We start from the raw sequence: 23295 nt of genomic DNA, 5'->3' as shown, positions 1-23295 counted from the left end.
GTTTTTACAACAAAATGCGCAGATGTAACCGCGTATTGCGCAGTGCAGCGGGCTTATAACTCATGCTAAGGGCCGCGTTCGATCGGACCCGGCCGGAAAAAGCGAGTTTATATGAACTATGCCAGCGTTGCTAGCATTAGCATCTGTGCTAGGCCTGATCAGGAAACGGCAGCGAGCTTTTATTTTCAAAACTGCGTTCAATCTCACCTGTCAGACTCCAAATACAGAATGCACTTTCAAATTAATGCGAAATGTGTAGAACAAAAACAACTGCGTGTATTAATGTACCTTTTTGTGTTCTCCTTTTATTCCAGAAAAGCCACAACCTAAGATTATCTGAATCAGACCCACTACTTTTGAGTAAGTCTCAAACGAACACAGTGATGTTTTATTATTTTACCATAACCTGAAGACAGCTGTCAATTATTTAACCTCAATACACATTCTAATTATATTTTCTATTAATAGTCAGTCCATTAAGTCTATTTCGTTTAACATGTTTTTAATTTTGTTGCATGCCTTTATTACATTATTATTATTCTGTTTGTGAATTTTGATTACGGCAATGAAACTTATTTTGTTTCAAACTAGAAGAACTATATTTTTTTATTTGTGGTGAGGAATTGGTGGTAATTGTAACTGTATTTTTAATATTTTTAATTATTATTACATAAATGGCACGTTCCACAAGTTTGTAGATGTTCTTAGTGTTTTACAAATTGATTTATATTTAAAGTTAAAGCAGTCATTTTTAATCAGTGTAGACACTTTTTATGTACATGATGATAATTCTAATTTTGTTATACCAATGTTTAGTGTAGGTGGTTTTTAGAATGAGTTTTGTATAAACACAGGCCATATTACATTCATTTTTAAGGGGCACTAAAGATTTGTGGTTCGTGTCCCACTCGATCCAGTTTCTACCAAATATATTTGTACTGACCTGTCATAATTTGATGATGCGTCTTTCGAATATCGTGGATGTTAAACGTATTGCATTCCATCATCATCTTGCTGCAGCTATGGCTCAGGTGGCGTCCCATGGGAAGCTCCTCCTTCAGCGCTTGCATCAGCAGCGGGAGATGGACCTGCTGTGCGACATCACCATCAAAGTCAAAGACGCAGAGTTCAGGGCCCATCGGAACATCCTGGCCTGCTTCAGCAAATACTTCTCCTCTTTAGCCACCAAAGGTCAAGACGTGGCCACCCTGGACCCCGAGAAGGTCAGCCGCTACGCTCTGGAGAAACTCCTGGAGTTCGTCTACACTGGACAGATGAACCTGAGCAGGTAAACGGACTCGTGTTGTGACATCGTTCCGTCAAAAACATAATTAGAGTTGTATTTAGCTTCGTTTCATTCATTCTGTTTGCAAGGACGTCTTCTCCGAGCCTCAGAAAACACTATTTCAAACCTGATTCTGATTCGTGATGTCATAGGTAGAAATCTGGAGTTCTCCCGAGCGATTTTAAGTCCAATAAATCATCGCCGGACTCGTTTCTGTCGTCAAATCGCGTTGCACGCTTTACATTGGCGTGTGAGGGCGAGTTGTTTATTTCCACTTTGTAATTCCCTCTTTTGCCAGTAGATGGAGTGCCAACACCAAATCCCAAAATTGCTGTTTCTTGTTCACGTAGTAGTGAATTTACAATAGAATACTTCTTATAAAGCCCAATAAAGACTGTTAATGCTCAGTTTGCCTTGTTTTATGTTCTCCAAATGCAATATATTATTTAAAAGAGTTATAATAATCTATAAATATGGTCTATTAAAGTATCAGTCTGTGTTGTAATAGTAGCAACAACAACGGCATCATACTGTATATTCTTGTTAGCCCAGGTGAATATATCAAGTCTTAAATATATGTTTCTTCTACATTTTCCTCTTTTTATTATGTTTTTTTAGGAGATAAATCAACTGAAACGAAACCGGGCCGGACCAGAAAGAAACAAAATAAGTTAAATAAAATAAAATTGGAAAATAAGGCGTGGCATCCCAAGAAAAAAAGGGTTGCAGCGCATTAATCCTAAATAAGAGCCACATTTATTGCAGTGACTATCAAACGTGTCCAAATGTGATAAAATATATATTAATAGCTATCCCATGTGTTGATTATGTCCAGTCTTTTGTTGTTTTGTGATGCTGCCTTCTTCCCAGCTGCCAGTAGGTCCAGAGGTATCCATCCATTGTGTCCATGGCAGGGGTTTTGAGGCCCAAACACGTCGTTCTTAAACTGAGTGGGACGTTGGCGTCTCAAACACACGGGACAGTCTCAGGACACGTGATTAAACATGCGTTTCTAATGTTGATCATCTCGTTTGTTCCAGCACTCGCCACAGCGCTGTCCGTCGAGCCGCCGTGTTTCTGGGAATGCCCGACGCCGTCAAAAACTTCCCAGATGTCCCCGAATCCTCCGAGCCCGGCGAATCGTCCCAATCTGAGGCCGACAAAGAACCGGACGCCGACAAAGAAGCGGAACCGGACGCCGCCTCTGCCGCCGCCCCCTCGAGCCCCGCGACCGAGCAGCAGCTGGAGGACCTGCCCAACTCCCCGCTCTCCATCTCCATCTCGTCTGTGACCGGAAACTGGACGATGGACGACGACGGGGCCGAGCCGGAAGAGAACGAGGAGGATTTGGAAAAGCTCATCGACGGCGACGACGATTACACGCCGGAGAAAAAGAGAGCCCGGAAACCCAAGACGTTTTTCGGTTGCGAAGACGAAGACCGCGGCGATTCGGCCCAGGGTGCTGCGGGGCGTGGCAGGGGGCGCGGAAGGGGGCGTGGCAGACCGCTTCTCGTCAAGTCGGAAGACGCCGTTGTCGCAGACGACCCGGATAAAGACACTCAAGACCTCTGGGATACGTCGGCCGACTGGAGCCCATCCCAGGACGACTTCGACGATCCGCCGCCCAAAAAGGTGAAATACGGCGGCAGGAGAGGGCGGGGCAGGCGAGGGCGCGGGCGGGGCAAAGGGCGAGGCCGGCCCGCGAGGAGATTCGACGTGTTGCTGGAGGAGGACGGCGAGGAGGGGGGAGAGATCGGAGAAGACGGGAGGGAGTACGGCGAGCAGGACCCCTCGGAGGCCAACGAGCAGTCGCTGTCGTGTACCGAGTGTAATAAAGTATTCAAAGACCAGAGCAGTTTGAGGCGCCACGAGAAGATCCACAAAGGACTGAAGCCGTTCGGATGCATCTTCTGCTCCAAGACGTTCAGACAAGCCACACAGCTCAAGACACATCTGCGGATTCACACGGGTAACGACAACACAGGAACCAACACGGCATTTTAGATTTATTATTGTCAAACTGATGATAGTGACAGTTAAAATGATGTGCACATGAGCCAATGCATGTTTTGGATTTTGGCTAATTACAGCTCTTTTGGAAGACCTAATAATATACATACAGATACATTGCTGAAGGGAATAGATGATAAACGATAATATGGAAACTAATTCATGCTATTGACATTATAACCCTAAAATAAGATTTAAAATTTCAATATTATGTTATTTCCACAGCTCAAATCTGTTAAATAAAAAAGGGCCTTTCACAAGTAAAAAGTACTCAATACAATATTGACCTCCAAAAAGTATTGTTCTTTCCATAATTTACTGAACGATTTGTTGATATAGTACCGTATTTTCCGGACTAAAAGTGGCACCGGAATATAAATTGCACCAGCCAAAAAATGCATAATAGAGAAGAAAAAAAAACATATATAAGTTACACTGGAGTATGAAATGTGGTTGCAAGTGTGAAAATAGCAAATAATATCACATAAGTCGCTCCCGAGTACAAGTATATAAGTATAAGTCGCACTCCGGCCAAAACTATGAAAAAAGGTGCGACTTATAGTGCGGAAAATACGGTACTATATCAACAAATCGTTGTGACTTATACAAGCGTTTTTGTGGCTCTTAAATCGACTTTTGACACATTTTCCTGAGTATTTCTTGTAGTATGTAGTATGTAAGTCTTGGTACTCGGTAGTAAGTGATGTTACAAGTAGGAGAAGTGCTTAGAGCTCAGAGGGAGACACTTTATAACAACTTCATATCATGGTTTACGGCAAAACGTAGCTTAATATAGCATAATAGACATAAAACATAGACGCAGTAGTCGTTTTTTTCATAATTTTGATTGATTTTTGTGTCCTGCGTCTGCGTCTTTTCAGGGGAGAAGCCATTTGCCTGCACGAACTGTGACAAGTGTTTTGCCCAGAAGTGTCAGCTCGTGGCCCACTGTCGGATGCATCACGGGGAAGAGAAGCCATACACGTGCGACCGCTGCGGCTTCAAGTTCGCCACCTCGTCCAACTACAAAATACACATCAGGTAATGCGCGGAATGAGTCTTTAATTGTGATTATGCCCTACTCTCAGATAAGGGGCAAGAGACGGATTACGTCGTATTTTGCGATGAATTGTCAAAAAGGTAAATTCACAAAGGTTTAATCTGAATGACCAGACTTGTTAACTATTTGTATCGCCACAAAAATCCGCGTTTTAACAATATTACGGTCATTTTAGCTGCCTTTCCTTCTGTTTTAAGTATAAATGGCTTTATAGAAATGTGTGATGTCATCTGAAACCTGAAAATACTGTAGTTTAAAGTGACGTATTGATCTAATTTTGACTTTATTTGGTGCCTTTGTACCTGTTTTACATATGGATTATAGTTTTACACCAATTGAGTAGGTATTTGTGAAGGAAATGTAGAAAAATCTGTAGAAAATCACAGGTGACATCACACTAAGGACATTTTTCAAGTTTATGCATAATTTAAACAAACAACTTTTTTGACCCTCTAAACATTAATTCAACAAAATAAAGGTGCTCTCATATATTTCTTATTTGAAAGAAGGAAAAATTTGAGAAAAAAGATATTCTGGGATCAAATGTTTAGCAAAATTTAAAATAAAGAAATTTTAACTGCGTTTTAGTTCAACAAGTTGTCCAAACTGTCAGAGGCACTTGTATTTTGAGAACACAGGCGGAAGTGCGCATGCCACTCCCCCGTGTGGACTGATACAACACACACATGCGTTTGTTTATTAGCACAACGGATCGCATCGCATCGCTCGTCTCCCGTAGATTTCTGTCCACTTCTGCGTCAGCTCGAACTGTCTTTCTCCGTCTTCATTTTGCCCCGTACACTGAGAGAACTATATTATGATAGATCCATGCGCTTAGGCACGCGGAAACGTGGGTACGAACCGCACGCGGCTGCAGGTGAGCGATTAGTGCGTTTTATGATTGATACGTAGCAGGACAAATGATTTATCCACGCCACGAGGAAATATGATAAAAAATTTGCTGAAAAAAATCATCCATACCACCTTTAATCATAGTTTTACTCCAATCGAGCAGGTATTTGTGGAGAACAGTTGAAAAATCTGTAGAAAATGACAGGAAGTGACATCACACTAGGGTCATTTTTCAAGTATATGCATAATTTACACAAAGAAACAACCTTTTTTACCCTCTAAACAATAATTCAACAAAATAAAGGTGTTATATTTTTTATTTGTAAAAAGAGAAAAATACCACAAAATCTGCTATTCTGGAATATCATTTTTATAATTCTTTAGCAAAATTTAAAATATTATAATTTTTAGTTCAACGAGTCGTCCAACATGTCAGAGCCACTTCAAAGTATTATCATTCAAAAACCTCTTCATTTAATCATAGTTTTACCATCGAACCAAAGCGTTTGACTGAAAACATTGCATAATTTCATTCCCGCCTCCGCCGCTAACGCTAACCGAGGTTCTTCTGGCTCCAGGCTGCACACCGGGGAGAAGCCGTACGTGTGCGACATCTGCGGCCAGGCGTTCGCTCAGAGCAGTACCCTGACGTACCACAAGCGGCGGCACACGGGCGAGAAGCCATACCAGTGCGACCTGTGCGGCATGTCCTTCTCCGTCTCCTCCTCCCTCATCGCGCACGCCAGAAAACACACCGGTGAGGCACCATAACACAGGCACCTTTTAAGTGGTTTATCCATCAAGCAGCGCTGAAAGCTCCCATTTTAATCCGTTTTTGTGTGGTTTTTCAGGCGAGACTCCGTACAAATGCGCCCAGCCTCAGTGCGACTCTAAGTTTGTCACGTCGTCAGAGCTGAAGAAGCACATGAGGCGGCTTCATCCAGGTCACAATAAGCACTATATATCAATTTATCAATACTTTATGGATATAACTGTATTTTTGTAGATGTGTATGTTTACTTTGCATGAGTGGAGAAGCTTTTTGTGTGTGAAACTGTAGAAGTGTCATAGGTACCGTGTTTTCCGGTGTATAAGTCGCACCAGCCAAAAAATGCATAATAGAGAAGAAAAAAAACATAAGTGGCACTGGAGTATAAGTCGCATTTTTGGGGGAAATGTATTTGATAAAAGAACAGACATTTCATCTTGAAATGCAATTAAAAATAATAACAGATGAGAGAACATGGTGAATAGGTGTAAGTATGCTAACGCTAACACCTTCAGCTACATGAGGCACAGACAGAACTGTGGTAAGTGTCTGGTATGTTAACGTAACATATGAACAGTTCTTCAGATAACTATAGCATAAAGAACATGCTAACAAGTTTACCAAAGCATCAGTTTTACCCCAAATCACTAAATCCATTGAATTCTTCTTCCTCTGTGTCACTTCTAAACAACTCCACAAACTCCAGGGGAACAGGAAGTGCAGATTCTTCTGCGTCGCTTAGAGCCTAGAGCGCCCTCTTGTGGTTGCCAGTGTGAAAATAACGAATAATATCACATATAAGTCGCCCGGAGCCTAAGACTAATATTGTCCGATCTTCATTTTTGTCTGTATCGCTCTGCTCTAATTGGCTCTGGTGCTGTGCCCGTTTCAGATGGCAACAATGGCGTGCAGTGTCTGTTGTGTGGCAACAGATTCGCCAGCGTCAAAAACATGATCAAGCACCAAGAAAAAGCTCACGCCGACGAAGTGAGGCAGCACAAGGAGCGCGCCCGAGCAGGTGACCACTTTACGCTCTCGTACTCGCATATCTAATGAAGCTTGATCAACCATGTGACTTTATTTACGTTTGTTCTTCTCAGTCGTGCTGTTGGCGTCGAGTCACCCGGTCGCCTTCGTCCAGAGCAAACTGTCGCAGGACCAAAAGAGCCTGGTCTTCTCCGAACCCTCCAACCCCGAACCCTCCACGCCCAAGGCCGAGATCGCCATGGAAACCGACGGCAGCGCTCACCTGGCCATGGTCGCCGACGCCGCCGCCACTCGCCTCACCATGGTCACCCAGGACGACGTTGACAACGACGCCGTCTCCTCCTCCGCCGGCCTCTCCATGGACGCGGGCGCCATGGACACGAGCGCGGCCGCCGCCCTCCTGCGCGACTTCAAAGCGGAGCCGTCGCACGCCCCGATCGGCGGCGAGGGCGAGCAGGTGGGTTTCGAGGCGGCGGCGGAGGAGCAGACCATCACGTCCGACACGCTGCACGCGCTGGTGGAGCAGCTGCGGCCGACCTCGCCCGCCTCCAACCTGGAGCAGATCGTCATCATTCAGACTGTGGACAACGGCGAGCAGGGGGCGGCGCCGGCGAGCACGTGAACTCCGGGGGGGAGGAGCCACGGAAACCGCCAAGGGATGTTGAACCAACGATATTGGTTCAATCGGAAAACGCGTGTCGCTGTGGCAGTAACTGGTATTGCGGCGAACTGAATACCGTATTTTCCGGAGTAAGTTGCTATCGCATTTCATACTCCAAAGTGTGAAAATGACAAATAATATCACATATAAGTCGCCCCGGAGTATAAGTACACAAGTATAAATATAAGTATATGTCGCAACTTCGGCCAAAACTATGAAAAAAGGTGCGACTTAGTTCGGAAAATACTGTATATCACAGTAACGCAGGGGTGGGCAATTATTTTCCTCCGAGGGCCATAGTCGAATCCAGGCAAGTAGCGGAGGGCCGGCCCGCCATCATTGGTGTGAGGAAAAAAAATCCCCAAAATGTTTTTTTTTCTGTCAAATATAGGCTATTGAATCTATTATTTAATTGATTACACGTCATATGTATTAAGGATACATTTTGTGTCTTTGAAAAGACACAAAATGACACATGTAGAGCTCTAAAATGTCACGTTGCCTCTTTTCAAAAACTTAAACGTGTAAATACACATCTGCCGCTTGTGAAGGTGAAGAGGCGGGGCTTATCTCGATGAAGGGGCGGAGCTTACCAGTTCTGCAGTTTTGAGCAGGAATTCAACGGTCCAGTTCCTGTTTCTAAGCCGTTTTAGATCCATATTGTGGTTTACAAAGAAGAAAATATAAAGTATCTGAAAAAGCGCAATATGTCTCCTTTAAGTCTAAATTTGCCTTGTTTTGACAGTTTTACTTATACATTAAGGCATAAATACTGTGTTTAGTAGCAGTGATACGCCGCGATTCATTGGTCTTTCCGTTTAGCGCCGTGGACATTTCCCCGCCCACTCTTCCTGTTCCCAGCGAGTGGCGGCTGCTTTTAACCAATCGCAGTGAAGCGTGGCCTCTCTGAAAAGTTACATTGTGTGGAAATGTCTTGCCAGTTACTGAAATGTGTGATAGCGTTTTGCCGTATTGAACATCCCTCGTCTAATGGTAGGAATAAACTATATATTTGAATATTGTTACTGCGACTGTTGTAACGACTCCTGACAGTGTAGTGATGTTTTGTAAAGGCTGAAATACTTCTTACGCTAAAGATTTTGTCGCGTTTCTGAGCGTCGTCGTGGACCCGGATCAGGATTGACCTACTCTTGACCGGGACTACGCCAGAGGGATGAAAACTGGATTTAAATATGGAAAATGAAATGGAAAATGTTTGATAAAATACCTGATACTTGATTTATAAAGTAGTTATTTGTCCCCGTTCAGTTGCAGTTGTGTACAAGGCATTTCAAATCAGTTCTATTATCTATAAATATTATTAAAAAGCTAAATTAAGGGTCGACTTTATTCACTGTTTGTTTATATTTTTGTTTTCATTCAGATATTCTTTAGCAACTTCTGGTAGATTAATACTAAACCTTTTTAAACATATACTTAAATCAATACTCGCAAGTTCTGTCTCTAAAAAACACATTATTAATTTGGCCTAAAATACTAACATTTACATATTTCCTGTGGTGTTTTTATTATGGTCATTTTATTTTACCACTTTTTTGTACTTTTGATGATTACTACAGTTTAGAAACCCTGTGGCATTGTTCTCCTTGTAGCTCAAACCGTTGTGCTTCATATTTGATTCTTTGTTTCCAGTGTCTCGATCGAGTTAACTATGATTGCAGTTTTAGTTTCATTTTAATTGGGTGTTGGAATAATGTGTTAAGAAATGTGATTGGCTTGTAACTACTTTCGCAACGTGAAATAAAAGCCAAAGGGGCAAATGTGTTGTCTGTCGTCAGAAACAATACGATTTATGTTGTATTTATATTTTATTTATATTTATCCATTTTATTTATATTAAACAAAAAAAGAAACAATACGATTTATTCATTTTTATATTTTATTTATTTTTGGATTTTATTTTTATTCAATATTGTATTTTTCGATATAATTTTATTGATTTTTTTTAATCCGCGTTTTACTTTATTAAACAAAAAACAATACGAGTTATTTTTGTATTTTGTTTTTCATTTTTATTCTATATTTTGTTTTATTTTATTTTTGATCCATTTATTTTAATTTTTTATATTAAACAAAAAACAGAAACGATATGATTTGATAACTTTTTTTAATGTCATTTTGGCTTTCATTTTTAATAATCAAAACATCCTCAAACGAACAGACACTTACAATAAAAAGAAAAGAACACCAAAAACCTAAGAAATAGATTCACATTTTCTTTGTGAAGATACAACAAACTTCAACGTGAAACTGAACACGTTTCTATAGAATTCATAGTTTGTTAACGCATAAAATGAACAGTAAATAAATAAAACGAGCGGTTAGAAAAGCATGGACGTCAGCGACTTGCGCACGTTGGCCATCTCCTGCTGCTGCTGAAGAAACACAACCACAGGAACAACTAAGAGCGTTTATTGATGATTAAACGTTGTGTATTCAGAGAGATTGTGAGTATTACTGTAGACGGCGAGGAATAACGACTAAAAGTGGAGATTTATGGATGCGGCGAAAGAGAACGTGAAGTTACTGTAAGAAGAGCAAGTTATTCCTCAACGGCTCAAATAAATGTGAATGAATATTTAACTTTATTGTTTCATAAATCTGCCTTTTTAGTCAAGCTCGGCCCATCTGTGCAGTTAGACGTAGTACTTTGTAATAGTATTATTGTTATATAAGTTTGACAGGAGCAGTTACTTGTACATTTTACAGTGGATACGTTTTACTTTCGGGTATGTGTACTTTCTACCACAGAGTTAATATTGACAAGAAAAATTAAGAAATTGATTGAAGTCGTTCTATTAAACCAAAATAAGCACAAATATCCAGATAACTACATTTGACACTTAAATCATTCTGGAAATCTGTGCGAAATTAAAGGATTTTTACTCTGAATATTCTAAACAAGTTCTTCAGTACTTAAAGGTTGAATGGATGATTTTTTTGGCACAAATCTGAGTCTTATTTCCTCGTGTCGTGGACTGCCGATTAGTCCTGCCACGTATCAATCATAAAACGCACCTACCGCTCACCTGCAGCCGCGTGCGGTTCGTCCCCACGTTTCCGCGTGCCTAAGCGCATGGATCTATCATAATATAGTTCCCTCAGTGTACGGGGCAAAATGAAGACGGAGAAAGACAGTTCGAGCTGACTCAGAAGTGGACAGAAATCTACGGGAGACGAGCGATGTGATGCGATCCGTTGCGCTAATAAACAAACGCACGTGTGTGTTGTATCAGTCCGCACGGGGGAGTGGCATGTGCACTTCCACCTGTGTTCTCAAATCGCCGAAAAATTGTCCATTGCGCCTTTAAGTAGATTTATTTATGTGATATTTTTTACTGCTCTAAAGCCGTGCTCTTACAGTATCCATGAGTGTGTGCTGCTCTAAAGCCGTGCTCTTACAGTATCCATGAGTGTGTGCTGCTCTAAAGCCGTGCACTTACAGTATCCATGAGTGTGTGCTGCTCTAAAGCCGTGCACTTACAGTATCCATGAGTGTGTGCTGCTCTAAAGCCGTGCACTTACAGTATCCATGAGTGTGTGCTGCTCTAAAGCCGTGCTCTTACAGTATCCATGAGTGTGTGCTGCTCTAAAGCCGTGCTCTTACAGTATCCATGAGTGTGTGCTGCTCTAAAGCCGTGCTCTTACAGTATCCATGAGTGTGTGCTGCTCTAAAGCCGTGCACTTACAGTATCCATGAGTGTGTGCTGCTCTAAAGCCGTGCTCTTACAGTATCCATGAGTATCTTCTTCTGCAGCGTGCTCATCTCTTTGCGGAGCTCCTGCGTGGCCGCCTGGACGAAGGCGTCGTGGCTCTTCTGCATCTCCTCCACGTTCTTGGCGAAGGCCTCGTAGAGCTCGCGCACGGCCTTCAGCTTCTGGCTCTGCGCCGCTCGGACCTGCTGCAGCGCCTTGAGCTGCTGCTTGAACAGGTTGTTGAGGCGCTCCTCCTGCTCCTCGCTGCGCCGCGCCTCCACCTCCCACTGCTGCAGCGCCGCCGACACCTGCTGCGAGTACTCCTGGGCCAACCGCTGGCGCTGGTTTTGGCGCGCGCTCCACAGCTGCTCGAGGCGGTGCTGGCTGCCCTTGGCGTAGTTACCGGTCAGGGTTTCCAGGCGCTTCCGCTTGGCCTGCGTTTTAGAGACTTCGGTGGTCACACAAATATAGTTACGCAAATATTCTGTTAAAAAATATGTGAAAAGACTAAAAAAATAAACAATAAAAAACATTTAACTGTTTGTGTTTTCACCCAGTAATTTGTAGTTTTTACAATTTTTTATATGTTTCTACTAATCCTATTTGTATTGTATATATAATGTAAATGGTTGTTTTGTATTATGCACATTCCACACTTGCCTGGGACGACTGTTGGAAACAAGCTAAACTACAGCTAATACTTATATAATAAAAATAATAATAATAATAATTCGTACCACAATGTTAATGATCAACAGTGACACCATAGTTAAAAAAACCATGAACTAAAACAGCAGCAGTAGATATCAATAATACAAATAAATAATCTGAACAAATGTAGACCTTTTCTTGATAGTTTTAGAATGGTAAGTAGCACATACAGTAATAATAGATTAGTAATATTATTTTCAATATTAGGTATTTTTCACGATGGCGCTCGGCGAGTTCTGGTTGTGGTAAAAAGAGCAGATCTTCACTTCTCGTTCCGTTGATTCTCGTGTGAATTAGCAGAGTCTTACTCAAATAAATCAAAATTAAAATATCAGTGACATCAGAGAGCGAGTTACAGATGGATCATCACTGGCACTTTTATGTCACCGGAGGAAAGCTACGTGTTAATACAATGTTTGTGTTAAAGCTAAATGCTAACGTACATAACTTCAATATAAAACAGACAAACTTGATAAAAGCACATGGAATAGAAAGTGGAGTGTTTTTAAACAGGTTAGTTCAGTTTGTGGTGTTATTTGAACAGTATTGATTACATTTGTTGTATGTTAGCATTAGCTTAGAGACTAACGCACTTTATAAACACACAGATGTCTAAAGGTGAAGTATTTACATGGTACTAAAGGTCTGAATATGCTGCTGTGATGATCCATCTTTGTCTTCATTCATTATCATTGCTCTATTTTAATTAGACTCGGCTAATGCTCCATAAGGAATGGAGCAGGAAGTGGAGCTCCGCAGTTTTAAAGCCACCGGAACGACCCGCTCGGTTCCATGAAAAGGGCCTACCCCGTTATTAGGCCCGAGCGCCACAAGCTGGCGAGAGGCTTATAATCTCGTAAGGTTCCAAACACTCACTAACGCACTCCTTCACTCATGCACGCCTCGTAGGAAAATGGAACATTACCGTTGTAAACGGACAAAGCCCGTGCAAAAGTTCGCACTAAACGAGCACTTTACATCCCCATATAAAGCACTCATTTGCGCTAAGTAGCTCACGAATACGTTCCCCATCTCTTGCATGTTCCGTGCATATAAGCATGTAATGCAAAAATTGAACATTATTACTGTATAGAGGGCCAAAAACACAAAGTGGGCGGAGCCCACTCAAAATTAACGAAAGTACCCGTCAGTGACCAGGGACCCACACCATGAGGTAGGAGCGCTTTCCGAAAATGTATAGTTCATGATATTTGAAAAATGGGAAACATTGTTTTCGCATCGGAATATTCTTCTTCTTCTTCTTCTTCTTCTTCTTCTTCTTCTTCTTCTTCTTCTTCTTCTTCTTCTTCTTCTTCTTCTTCTTCTTCTTCTTCTTCTTCTTCTTCTTCTTCTTCTTCTTCTTCTTCTTCTTCTTCTTCTTCTTCTTCTTCTTCTTCTTCTTCTTCTTCTTCTTCTTCTTCTTCTCGGGACCAACCCCCCTATTTTTCACCCAGTGAACATTGACGAAAAGTCACAAAAATTTGCACACCTCTAAAAATCGTGCCTCTCTACATTCTGGCTATTTCCTTTTTCTAAAATTAAAAAAATTGGCGCGTCAGCGCCCCCAAATGTACCAAAAATGCATTGAGAGATGGGAAATGACCCAAAAAAAATCTGATCGTAGAATCATGAAATTTGGCGCAGAGGTAGATGGTGACAAGAGAAGTAAAAAATATTATCCGCCCAACCAAATGTCGGCCATATTGCTTCAAAAATGGCTAAACATGACTTCAGAGTTTTTCCAAACGTCGTACTTTTACGAACTCCTCCCAGGGCGTTGGCCCTAAAAAGCTGAAATTTGGTGAAAATGCTACTGAGGAGTGGGACATCAAAAGTTATCCAAATTACATTGATACCTGTCACGGTCTCTGTGCGGCGAAGCCGCAAACTGTAGCAAGAATTTCAGAAATCTCCCAAATTTAACATTTCTGCCGTTTGCGCAGATAAAGTCCGAATTGCGTCAAATTAGAAACAGTTGTTAAACTCTTTGCCCTAAACCTACTTGAAGTGAAATAAATTAATTTGGAGCCACAGCGCCCCCTACAGATTTTATATGGAGGTTAAATATTTAGTTTTGCGAAATTATGTGAAATTTGACACACAACTCAATTTTGGCATCCCCATCAAAAAAGTCAATGAGACCCATGTCATAATTGTTATGGCGTTGCCGTAGCGATGACCAAAACCTCCCATGTTATTCCAATGGGGAAATCGCCAGAACATGTTTACACTTTAGACTTTCACGAACTCCTCTTAGGGCGTTAGACATATTAACCTGAAATTTGGTGAGACTCATCTTCAGGGGTGGACCATCAAAAGTTATCCACATTTTTATTCTAAGAGTCACGGTGTCTGTGCGGCAAAGCCGCACATTTTGCCAAGAATTCTAAATAAAATTGCTTTTTGATGGTAAAACAAAGGGGAGAAGATGTGACAGCGTCACAGATTCAGCAGTAGATGTAATAAAAGGAGAATTGGGGCGCGTTAGCGCCCCCTCCTCTTGCGGCGTGGCGAGGGCCGATCATTGCCGCTTGCGGCTATATTTATCATTATTTTTAATATTAAGGCCGTTTCCGTAGTATCAAAGTTTGAAGTATCGTGGCAGCGCTGACGTCACCTGCACCGCTTTGTTTATGTCCGAGCTGAACTGATCCAACATGGACTTGAACCCGGCGCGAGCAGGAAGTGCAGCGTCGTCATCGTCCAAGTCTGAGGAAGGACGCTTCTTTGAGAGCTTTTCAACACGTGCGTCCGCTGCGAAAAACAAGTACAAAATGTGTAATGCGACTGACAACGTGCTTATTATAATTAACTGAAGATTATCACTGAAGATTATCAGCGTTTTTGTGCCGAAAATGAAATTAAAACTAATCCTCGCTCATGTTTCTACACTCAAGTATAACTCTTGTTTGCTTTTTTTCCTCATATAAACCATTAAATACCTTCCAGAAAAGCAAGATTCATTTTTATGTAGCTGTTCCAAAAAATATATATATATATCCAAAACACACAATCTTAATCATTTTCTGTGTAAAAAAATATTTGAAGGTAATGTTTATATTCAACCAAAAATAATTTATTGTAGACAATTTAATTAGCTTGTCTTAAAAATGAAAAACGTAATAGTTAATTGTAGTAAATGTAAATAATCTCACGTTCGTCGTCCTCTGAAGCTCTCAGGACCTTGTTTTTCACATCTTTAAATGTTTTCCTCTCACTTTTATCGGAGGGTTTCATCTTCTTCATTTGTCTTTTGGATGAGGCCATTATAAGGAGCTAAAGTTGAGTTAGAATTGCGTTTAATTTAACGTAAGTATCTATTTTACAACGTGAATGATGATGATAAAAAAATGTATCTTCGGGCACCGTTCATTTCCCGCCACTCACCTTACCTTACGTACATACGCCCCTTACGTACACGTCATCATACAGCGCCGTCGTAAAAAATAAATAAAACAAATTGGCAATATTGGTTGATTTAACTCTAACACGTATAGACGCCATGACAAACTGAATAAGAAAACATATTAAATAGAAATAAATATATTACATTAGAGTGTAAACCGGAGACCGTCACGTGCTCCAACAAGTCGCTATGGCAACACAAACTTTCCTCCAGGGCCGTGCGGGGCGGTGTCGTCAGCAGAATGCAAGCGCGAGCCGAAGTTTATCACCGTTTTTGTGCCGAAAATGAAATTAAAACGAATCCTCACGTTTCAGACGTTTTGGGGAAAACGCCAAAGACAAAGTAAGTCACTTTTTAACAGCAGCTTTCAGATACTGTGTCCTCATCTGTCTCTCATCTCACCTGTCTCTACTTCTCTGTCTCCTCCTCTGTCTCCTCCTCTGTCTCTCCTCTGTCTCCTCCTCTGTCTCTCCTCTGTCTCCTCCTCTGTCTCTCCTCTGTCTCCTCCTCTGTCTCCTCCTCTGTCTCTCCTCTGTCTCCTCCTCTGTCTCTCCTCTGTCTCTCCTCTGTCACCTCCTCTGTCTCCCCCCTCTCCCCTCTGTCTCTCCTCTGTCTCCTCCTCTGTCTCTCCTCTGTCTCCTCCTCTGTCTCTCCTCTGTCTCTCCTCTGTCACCTCCTCTGTCTCCCCCCTCTCCCCTCTGTCTCTCCTCTGTCTCCCCCCTCTCCCTTATGTCTCCTCCTCTCGCTCCTCCTGTCTCCGCCTTTGTCTCCTCTGTCCCCCCCTCTCTCTTCCTCTGTCTCCCCACTTTCTCTCCTCCTCCTGTCTCCTCCTCCGTCTCCCCCCCTCTCCTCATCTGTCTCTCCCCCTCTGTCTCCTCCTCTTACTATCCTCCTCTTTATCTCCCCCCTCTCCCTTTACTATTATCGCGCTGACCCATGCGCTGACCGCTCATCATCATCTTCTTCTCTGGTGTTTTATGTCGGTCAGTCTCCATAAAGTGTCTCATTGGCGCCATCTACTGCAGTGTCTCGTGTATGACAACAGAACGCGCGTGCCTTCGGTTCCTTTCCGCTTTGAACCCGCGGGCTTTGGAGACTGTCCCAGGGCCCGTGGGGGCCGCGGATGCTCCCAGGAGCCTCCGCGCTGTTGCATCTGATACTTAATGAAATGGATTCACCTGAAACTGAACGCACATTTTTAAAAAGCAGGAAATCTGTTTGGAAACTCTGTGGAAACAACAAACTAAATCCTTTTCCAAGACTCGATGATGAAGATGCTCTTGCTCTGTCAAAATGTCTGCTGAACACCACAGATGTGACAGGTGAGGAAAGGTGCAACATGAGGCAAATATTACATTTACTCGTGATAATAATAAATAAATAAATAATAAACTTCCTGTGCAGCTCTAGATCTGAGCTACAACAACATCACAGACAAAGGCGTGAAGCACTTGGCGGAGCTCCTGCAGGTGACACATATTTGCATCATGTATGACCTTTTAAAAGTCTTTATTTCACGTTTTTTCCCACTCAACAGGGAGAAAACTCTTTGCGTTCTCTGGATCTCACCTTCAATGACATTGGGGAAAGCGGGGCGCAGCTGCTGTCCCAGAGCCTGCAGGTCCAAGATAAGATCAAGATAATGAAGCGTTTTAGAGATGAACTGTCTGTTAAAAGGTGTTGTTCATTTCAGTCGAACACGACGCTGCTGTCGCTCACTCTGTCGGGGAATAAAGTGAAGAATGTGGGCGCCATGCGTTTGGCCGACCTCCTGCAGGTGAACCACGCCCTGCAAGAGCTGCGCCTGGAGCACTGTGACCTGGTCAGTATCACACACACACACACACACACACACACACACAGTCTTCTTCAGGATATTCAGAGTGTCATGTTGTGCTCTTCTTCTTCAGATACTCAGAGTGTCATGTTGTGCTCTTCTTCTTCAGGATACTCAGAGTGTCATGTTGTGCTCTTCTTCTTCAGATACTCAGAGTGTCATGTTGTGCTCTTCTTCAGATACTCAGAGTGTCATGTTGTGCTCTTCTTCTTCAGATACTCAGAGTGTCATGTTGTGCTCTTCTTCTTCAGATACTCAGAGTGTCATGTTGTGCTCTTCTTCTTCAGATACTCAGAGTGTCATGTTGTGCTCTTCTTCTTCTTCAGATACTCAGAGTGTCATGTTGTGCTCTTCTTCTTCTTCAGATACTCAGAGTGTCATGTTGTGCTCTTCTTCTTCAGGATACTCAGAGTGTCATGTTGTGCTCTTCTTCTTCAGATATTCAGAGTGTCATGTTGTGCTCTTCTTCTTCAGATACTCAGAGTGTCATGTTGTGCTCTTCTTCTTCTTCAGATACTCAGAGTGTCATGTTGTGCTCTTCTTCTTCAGGATACTCAGAGTGTCATGTTGTGCTCTTCTTCAGATACTCAGAGTGTCATGTTGTGCTCTTCTTCTTCAGGATACTCAGAGTGTCATGTTGTGCTCTTCTTCAGATACTCAGAGTGTCATGTTGTGCTCTTCTTCTTCAGATATTCAGAGTGTCATGTTGTGCTCTTCTTCAGATACTCAGAGTGTCATGTTGTGCTCTTCTTCAGATACTCAGAGTGTCATGTTGTGCTCTTCTTCTTCAGATATTCAGAGTGTCATGTTGTGCTCTTCTTCAGATACTCAGAGTGTCATGTTGTGCTCTTCTTCTTCAGATACTCAGAGTGTCATGTTGTGCTCTTCTTCTTCAGATACTCAGAGTGTCATGTTGTGCTCTTCTTCTTCTTCAGATACTCAGAGTGTCATGTTGTGCTCTTCTTCTTCAGGATACTCAGAGTGTCATGTTGTGCTCTTCTTCAGATACTCAGAGTGTCATGTTGTGCTCTTCTTCTTCAGGATACTCAGAGTGTCATGTTGTGCTCTTCTTCAGATACTCAGAGTGTCATGTTGTGCTCTTCTTCTTCAGATATTCAGAGTGTCATGTTGTGCTCTTCTTCAGATATTCAGAGTGTCATGTTGTGCTCTTCTTCTTCAGATACTCAGAGTGTCATGTTGTGCTCTTCTTCTTCAGGATACTCAGAGTGTCATGTTGTGCTCTTCTTCTTCAGGATACTCAGAGTGTCATGTTGTGCTCTTCTTCTTCTTCAGATACTCAGTGTCATGTTGTGCTCTTCTTCTTCAGATACTCAGAGTGTCATGTTGTGCTCTTCTTCTTCAGATACTCAGAGTGTCATGTTGTGCTCTTCTTCTTCAGGATACTCAGAGTGTCATGTTGTGCTCTTCTTCAGGATACTCAGAGTGTCATGTTGTGCTCTTCTTCTTCAGGATATTCAGAGTGTCATGTTGTGCTCTTCTTCTTCAGGATACTCAGAGTGTCATGTTGTGCTCTTCTTCAGATACTCAGAGTGTCATGTTGTGCTCTTCTTCTTCAGGATACTCAGAGTGTCATGTTGTGCTCTTCTTCAGATACTCAGTGTCATGTTGTGCTCTTCTTCTTCAGATACTCAGAGTGTCATGTTGTGCTCATCTTCTTCAGATACTCAGTGTCATGTTGTGCTCATCTTCTTCAGATACTCAGAGTGTCATGTTGTGCTCTTCTTCAGATACTCAGAGTGTCATGTTGTGCTCTTCTTCTTCAGATATTCAGAGTGTCATGTTGTGCTCTTCTTCTTCAGATACTCAGAGTGTCATGTTGTGCTCATCTTCTTCAGATACTCAGTGTCATGTTGTGCTCTTCTTCTTCAGGATACTCAGAGTGTCATGTTGTGCTCTTCTTCAGATACTCAGAGTGTCATGTTGTGCTCTTCTTCTTCAGGATACTCAGAGTGTCATGTTGTGCTCTTCTTCAGATACTCAGAGTGTCATGTTGTGCTCTTCTTCAGATACTCAGAGTGTCATGTTGTGCTCATCTTCTTCAGATACTCAGAGTGTCATGTTGTGCTCTTCTTCAGATACTCAGAGTGTCATGTTGTGCTCTTCTTCTTCAGGATATTCAGAGTGTCATGTTGTGCTCTTTTTCAGATACTCAGAGTGTCATGTTGTGCTCTTCTTCAGATACTCAGAGTGTCATGTTGTGCTCTTCTTCTTCAGGATACTCAGAGTGTCATGTTGTGCTCTTCTTCTTCAGGATATTCAGAGTGTCATGTTGTGCTCTTTTTCAGATACTCAGAGTGTCATGTTGTGCTCTTCTTCTTCAGATACTCAGAGTGTCATGTTGTGCTCTTCTTCTTCTTCAGATACTCAGAGTGTCATGTTGTGCTCTTCTTCTTCAGATACTCAGAGTGTCATGTTGTGCTCTTCTTCAGATACTCAGAGTGTCATGTTGTGCTCTTCTTCTTCAGATACTCAGAGTGTCATGTTGTGCTCTTCTTCAGATACTCAGAGTGTCATGTTGTGCTCTTCTTCTTCAGGATACTCAGAGTGTCATGTTGTGCTCTTCTTCTTCAGATACTCAGAGTGTCATGTTGTGCTCTTCTTCTTCAGGATACTCAGAGTGTCATGTTGTGCTCTTCTTCTTCAGGATACTCAGAGTGTCATGTTGTGCTCTTCTTCTTCAGGATACTCAGAGTGTCATGTTGTGCTCTTCTTCAGATACTCAGAGTGTCATGTTGTGCTCTTCTTCTTCAGATACTCAGAGTGTCATGTTGTGCTCTTCTTCTTCAGGATACTCAGAGTGTCATTGCTTTTGCCATCGTTCTGAAAAGCAACCGGACGCTGCTCAGTCTGGACATCAGCCGGCCTCTGCTCTTTGGACATCAGGTAAAAACACTCCGTGCTCTTTTCTCCTGCACTCGACGATACGTTTGGGTGTAAATACCCGACTTTCACCCGTCTCAGGAGGAGTGGGCGGTGCACTTTTCCCAGATGCTGGCCGTGAACCGGAGCCTCCAGGAGCTGCATTTAGGGGCCATGGGAATAATGAGCTCTGGAATCGAGCGACTGAGCAAAGCACTGCTCTTCAACCACAGCTTAAAGTACCTCAATCTGCGCGGGTCAGAAATGCTATTTAATTACTTTTTTTCATTACATTAACTTGCTATTATCTGCTTTTTTTTGGTAGCACAATTAGAAAAAAAAATTATAGAAAAAAAAATGAATAATAATAATACCGTATTTTCCCGAATATAAGTCGCACTGGAGTATAAATCGCGTCTTTTAGGGAAATGTATTTGATCAAATCCCAGACCAAGAACAGACATTTCATCTTAAAATGCAGTTTAAAATAATAACAGGTTAGAGAACATGGTGAATAGGTGTACGTATGCTAACGCTAACACCTTCAGCTACATGACGTATGCTAACGCTAACTCCTTCAGCTACATGAGGCACAGACAGAACTGTGGTAAGTGTCTGGTATGTTAACGTAACATATGAACAGTTATTCAGATAACTATAGCATAAAGAACATGCTAACAAGTTTACCAAAGCATCAGTTTTACCCCAAATCACTAAATCCACTGAATTCTTCTTCCTCTGTGTCACTTCTAAACAACTCCACAAACTCCAGAGGAAGAGGAAGAGCAGATTCTTCTTCTGCGTCGCTTAGAGCCTAGAGCGCCCTCTTGTGGTTGTCAGTGTGAAAATAACGAATAATATCACATATAAGTCGCTCTGGAGTATAAGTCGCACCCCAGTCAGCTTCTTTATCCATTTTGTAATCTCCTCCCCTTTTGTCTGCAGTAACCGCGTGACCCGGGACGACGTGCTGCCATTGGTCGACGCGCTGGTGAGGAAGGACTCCGCCCTGGAGGTCCTCGATCTCACGGCCAATCAGGTGGAAGACGAGGGCGCCGAGTATCTGAGTGGGGCTTTAGCGTCTCCCAACTGTTCCCTGAAAGAGTGAGAGGCTTATTATGTTTTTACAATGACAGAAACACTACAGTCATTACAGCCGTCCAATTAATAATAATAATAATAATATCAACAATAATAATATTATAGTCATAATGATAAAACAAAATAATAATATCAACAACAATAATAATAAATAATATTAAAAATAATACAAAATATAGTAATAATATCAAAAATTATAATAAAAATAGTAATAACAATTACAAAAATTAATAGTTCTGATAAAATTACACAGAGTTTGATCACAATGGGTTTTTACTTGGTTAAATAAAGTTTGATGAATAAATACATGAATAAAATTACAATTGATCTGTTGTACCATTTGAAATGAATATTTTCAACAGTTTAGATTTACAGTCAGACTTTCTTTTTTGGTTATTTTTGAGGTTACAGCCCAAAGATGATGTGGTTTATGCAGTTTTGACCATATTTAGTAGTATCTGGGGTTGAACTGAACATTTTCAGGTTCACTGGAGTCATTCTGCCTTCGTTACCATGGCGTCCGTTGTGTTCCAGGCTGTCTCTGAGCAGTAACAGCATCCGCACTGCGGGTTTATTGTCCTTGGCCAAAGCTCTGGATCAGAACTCCACGTTAACTCACATCTACATCTGGGGGAACCACTTCGAAGACCCGGTCTGCCTGGTAACAAATACACACAGTACTTCTACTACTTTAGGGGCGGGGCCAAACACACTTACAGACGCATCACAAACATTCAGTGTCAGTTATTGCTGTCCAAACTAGTTATAATGTCAAGTTCAGGGTTCACTTACTTTTCCACACATAGTACTGCAGTTTGTGTTTATTTTTTGAGTATTAAAATTGGTTTACCGTATCTTCCGGACTATAAGTCGCACCTTTTTTCATAGTTGTAGCCGGGGTGCAACTTATACTTATACTCATATACTTATACTCTGGAGCGACTTATATGTGATATTATTTGTTATTTTCACGCTTGCAACTGCATTTCATACTCCAGTGCAACTTGTATATGTTTTTGTCTTCTCTATTATGCATTTTGGCTGGTGCGACTTGTATTCTGATGCGACTTATACTCCGGAAAATACGGTAATCATGTGAAACGTTAAAGTGTGGTAACGTTTTTGCAGTTTTGCCATTTTTTAAAGATATATACAACCCTTTGGCAGGCTTTCAGAGCGCTGATGGACAAAGGTCGTCTCCACTGTGACCACACGGACGTCAGAGCGTACGAAGTGGACGGACGTGTGTTCCTCGCGCAAGTTTTTCAGACTTTGAGAAGACGTTTTTGCAAAATACCCGAGAACGACTCCAGCGACGACGCCGGACATGAGCCAAAAGGAATTAAGTTCTTTGTGTGAGAACGAACATAAATCTGCATCAGAAATTAAAAAAATCAAGTTCCCGTTTAAAATTGTGTTTTTGACAAGCCTGATTTTTTTTGCACAAACCTTTAATATGATGTGCATTTGTAATGAAAGAACATAAATCACGGTAAGTCATATTCTGTGTTGAGACTTCCTCAGCGTCTGCTCATCACCAATTGCAGTTTCACACCAGTAATTTACACAATATGCTTTTTTTCTCAATGGCTTTTTACGGAAAATACAAAAAATAATCTTTTCTCAAGAATAAGAACAAAAATCCCATAAAACAGAACGTGTCTGAGGAATATGGAAGTAATTCTGCACGAACACAGATAACACGTTGCTATTCTTTTTTAATGGTTATTCCTCTGTTTAAAATTTTTTGCCTCTTTTTTGAATGTTTTTTCCTCTTTTTTAAATGTTTTTTCCCCTCTTTTTTCATCTTTATTATGGTTATTCTTCCTTTTTTATGTTTTCTCTCTTTTTCTAATGTTTTTTCCTTTAAAAAAAAAAGTTTTTTCCTTTAAAAAAAAGGAAGGAGGAATAACCATTTTCTGTAATGGTTATTCCTCTTTACACCAGTAATTTACACAATACACTTTTTTTCTCAATGGCTTTTTACTGAAAATACAAAAAAATAATCTTTTCTCAAGAA

The 23295-nt window shown here is 41.6% G+C and overlaps 3 protein-coding genes across 4 annotated transcripts; 2 read left to right on the top strand and 1 right to left on the bottom strand.

Moving 5' to 3' along the window:
• Nucleotides 1-314: 314 nt before the first annotated feature.
• mynn (myoneurin) lies at nucleotides 315-8022 on the top strand. Its single transcript, XM_072450460.1, has 8 exons — nucleotides 315-360; nucleotides 1021-1288; nucleotides 2326-3254; nucleotides 4177-4336; nucleotides 5786-5964; nucleotides 6059-6151; nucleotides 6869-6994; nucleotides 7077-8022. The coding sequence occupies exons 2-8, from the start codon at nucleotides 1023-1025 to the stop codon at nucleotides 7583-7585; spliced, it is 2262 nt and encodes a 753-aa protein (XP_072306561.1). The 5' UTR covers nucleotides 315-360; nucleotides 1021-1022; the 3' UTR covers nucleotides 7586-8022.
• Nucleotides 8023-9920: 1898 nt separating this feature from the next.
• LOC140364364 (synaptonemal complex protein 3-like) lies at nucleotides 9921-15318 on the bottom strand. 2 transcript variants are annotated; one of them, XM_072450459.1, is made up of 4 exons: nucleotides 15207-15318; nucleotides 14669-14805; nucleotides 11376-11774; nucleotides 9921-10020 (listed from the first exon to the last, which is right to left on the bottom strand). In XM_072450459.1, the coding sequence occupies exons 1-4, from the start codon at nucleotides 15316-15318 to the stop codon at nucleotides 9967-9969; spliced, it is 702 nt and encodes a 233-aa protein (XP_072306560.1). In that variant the 3' UTR covers nucleotides 9921-9966. The 2 variants fall into 2 exon arrangements, with proteins under 2 accessions (XP_072306560.1, XP_072306559.1); XM_072450458.1 differs by having other exon boundaries at nucleotides 9938-10017.
• Nucleotides 15319-15665: 347 nt separating this feature from the next.
• Nucleotides 15666-22634, top strand: lrrc34 (leucine rich repeat containing 34). The gene is made up of 10 exons (XM_072451322.1): nucleotides 15666-15799; nucleotides 16667-16779; nucleotides 16862-16926; nucleotides 16995-17078; nucleotides 17151-17279; nucleotides 20103-20198; nucleotides 20277-20431; nucleotides 21120-21278; nucleotides 21810-21936; nucleotides 22443-22634. The coding sequence occupies exons 1-10, from the start codon at nucleotides 15699-15701 to the stop codon at nucleotides 22632-22634; spliced, it is 1221 nt and encodes a 406-aa protein (XP_072307423.1). The 5' UTR covers nucleotides 15666-15698.
• Nucleotides 22635-23295: the final 661 nt, after the last annotated feature.

Source organism: Eucyclogobius newberryi, unplaced genomic scaffold (assembly GCF_026437365.1).
Source record: "Eucyclogobius newberryi isolate DKJ021-1_F unplaced genomic scaffold, fEucNew1.0.hap1 SCAF_18, whole genome shotgun sequence".
In the NCBI taxonomy this organism is placed as follows: domain Eukaryota; kingdom Metazoa; phylum Chordata; class Actinopteri; order Gobiiformes; family Gobiidae; genus Eucyclogobius; species Eucyclogobius newberryi.
Note: the sequence above shows the minus strand (reverse complement) of the source record. Positions and strands in the feature narration are given on the sequence as shown.

Coding starts and splice junctions, on each gene's coding strand:
- mynn (XM_072450460.1), top strand. CDS start 1,023: ATGGCTCAGGTGGCGTCCCATGGGAAGCTCCTCCTTCAGCGCTTGCAT. Junction 3,255..4,176: donor ACATCTGCGGATTCACACGG/GTAACGACAACA, acceptor GCGTCTTTTCAG/GGGAGAAGCCATTTGCCTGC. Junction 4,337..5,785: donor AACTACAAAATACACATCAG/GTAATGCGCGGA, acceptor TTCTGGCTCCAG/GCTGCACACCGGGGAGAAGC.
- LOC140364364 (XM_072450459.1), bottom strand. CDS start 15,318: ATGGCCTCATCCAAAAGACAAATGAAGAAGATGAAACCCTCCGATAAA. Junction 14,806..15,206: donor AGCTTCAGAGGACGACGAAC/GTGAGATTATTT, acceptor TGTTTTTCGCAG/CGGACGCACGTGTTGAAAAG. Junction 10,021..11,375: donor AGAAGATACTCATGGATACT/GTAAGAGCACGG, acceptor GTGTTTCTTCAG/CAGCAGCAGGAGATGGCCAA.
- lrrc34 (XM_072451322.1), top strand. CDS start 15,699: ATGCAAGCGCGAGCCGAAGTTTATCACCGTTTTTGTGCCGAAAATGAA. Junction 16,780..16,861: donor GAACACCACAGATGTGACAG/GTGAGGAAAGGT, acceptor CTTCCTGTGCAG/CTCTAGATCTGAGCTACAAC. Junction 21,937..22,442: donor TCGAAGACCCGGTCTGCCTG/GTAACAAATACA, acceptor ACCCTTTGGCAG/GCTTTCAGAGCGCTGATGGA.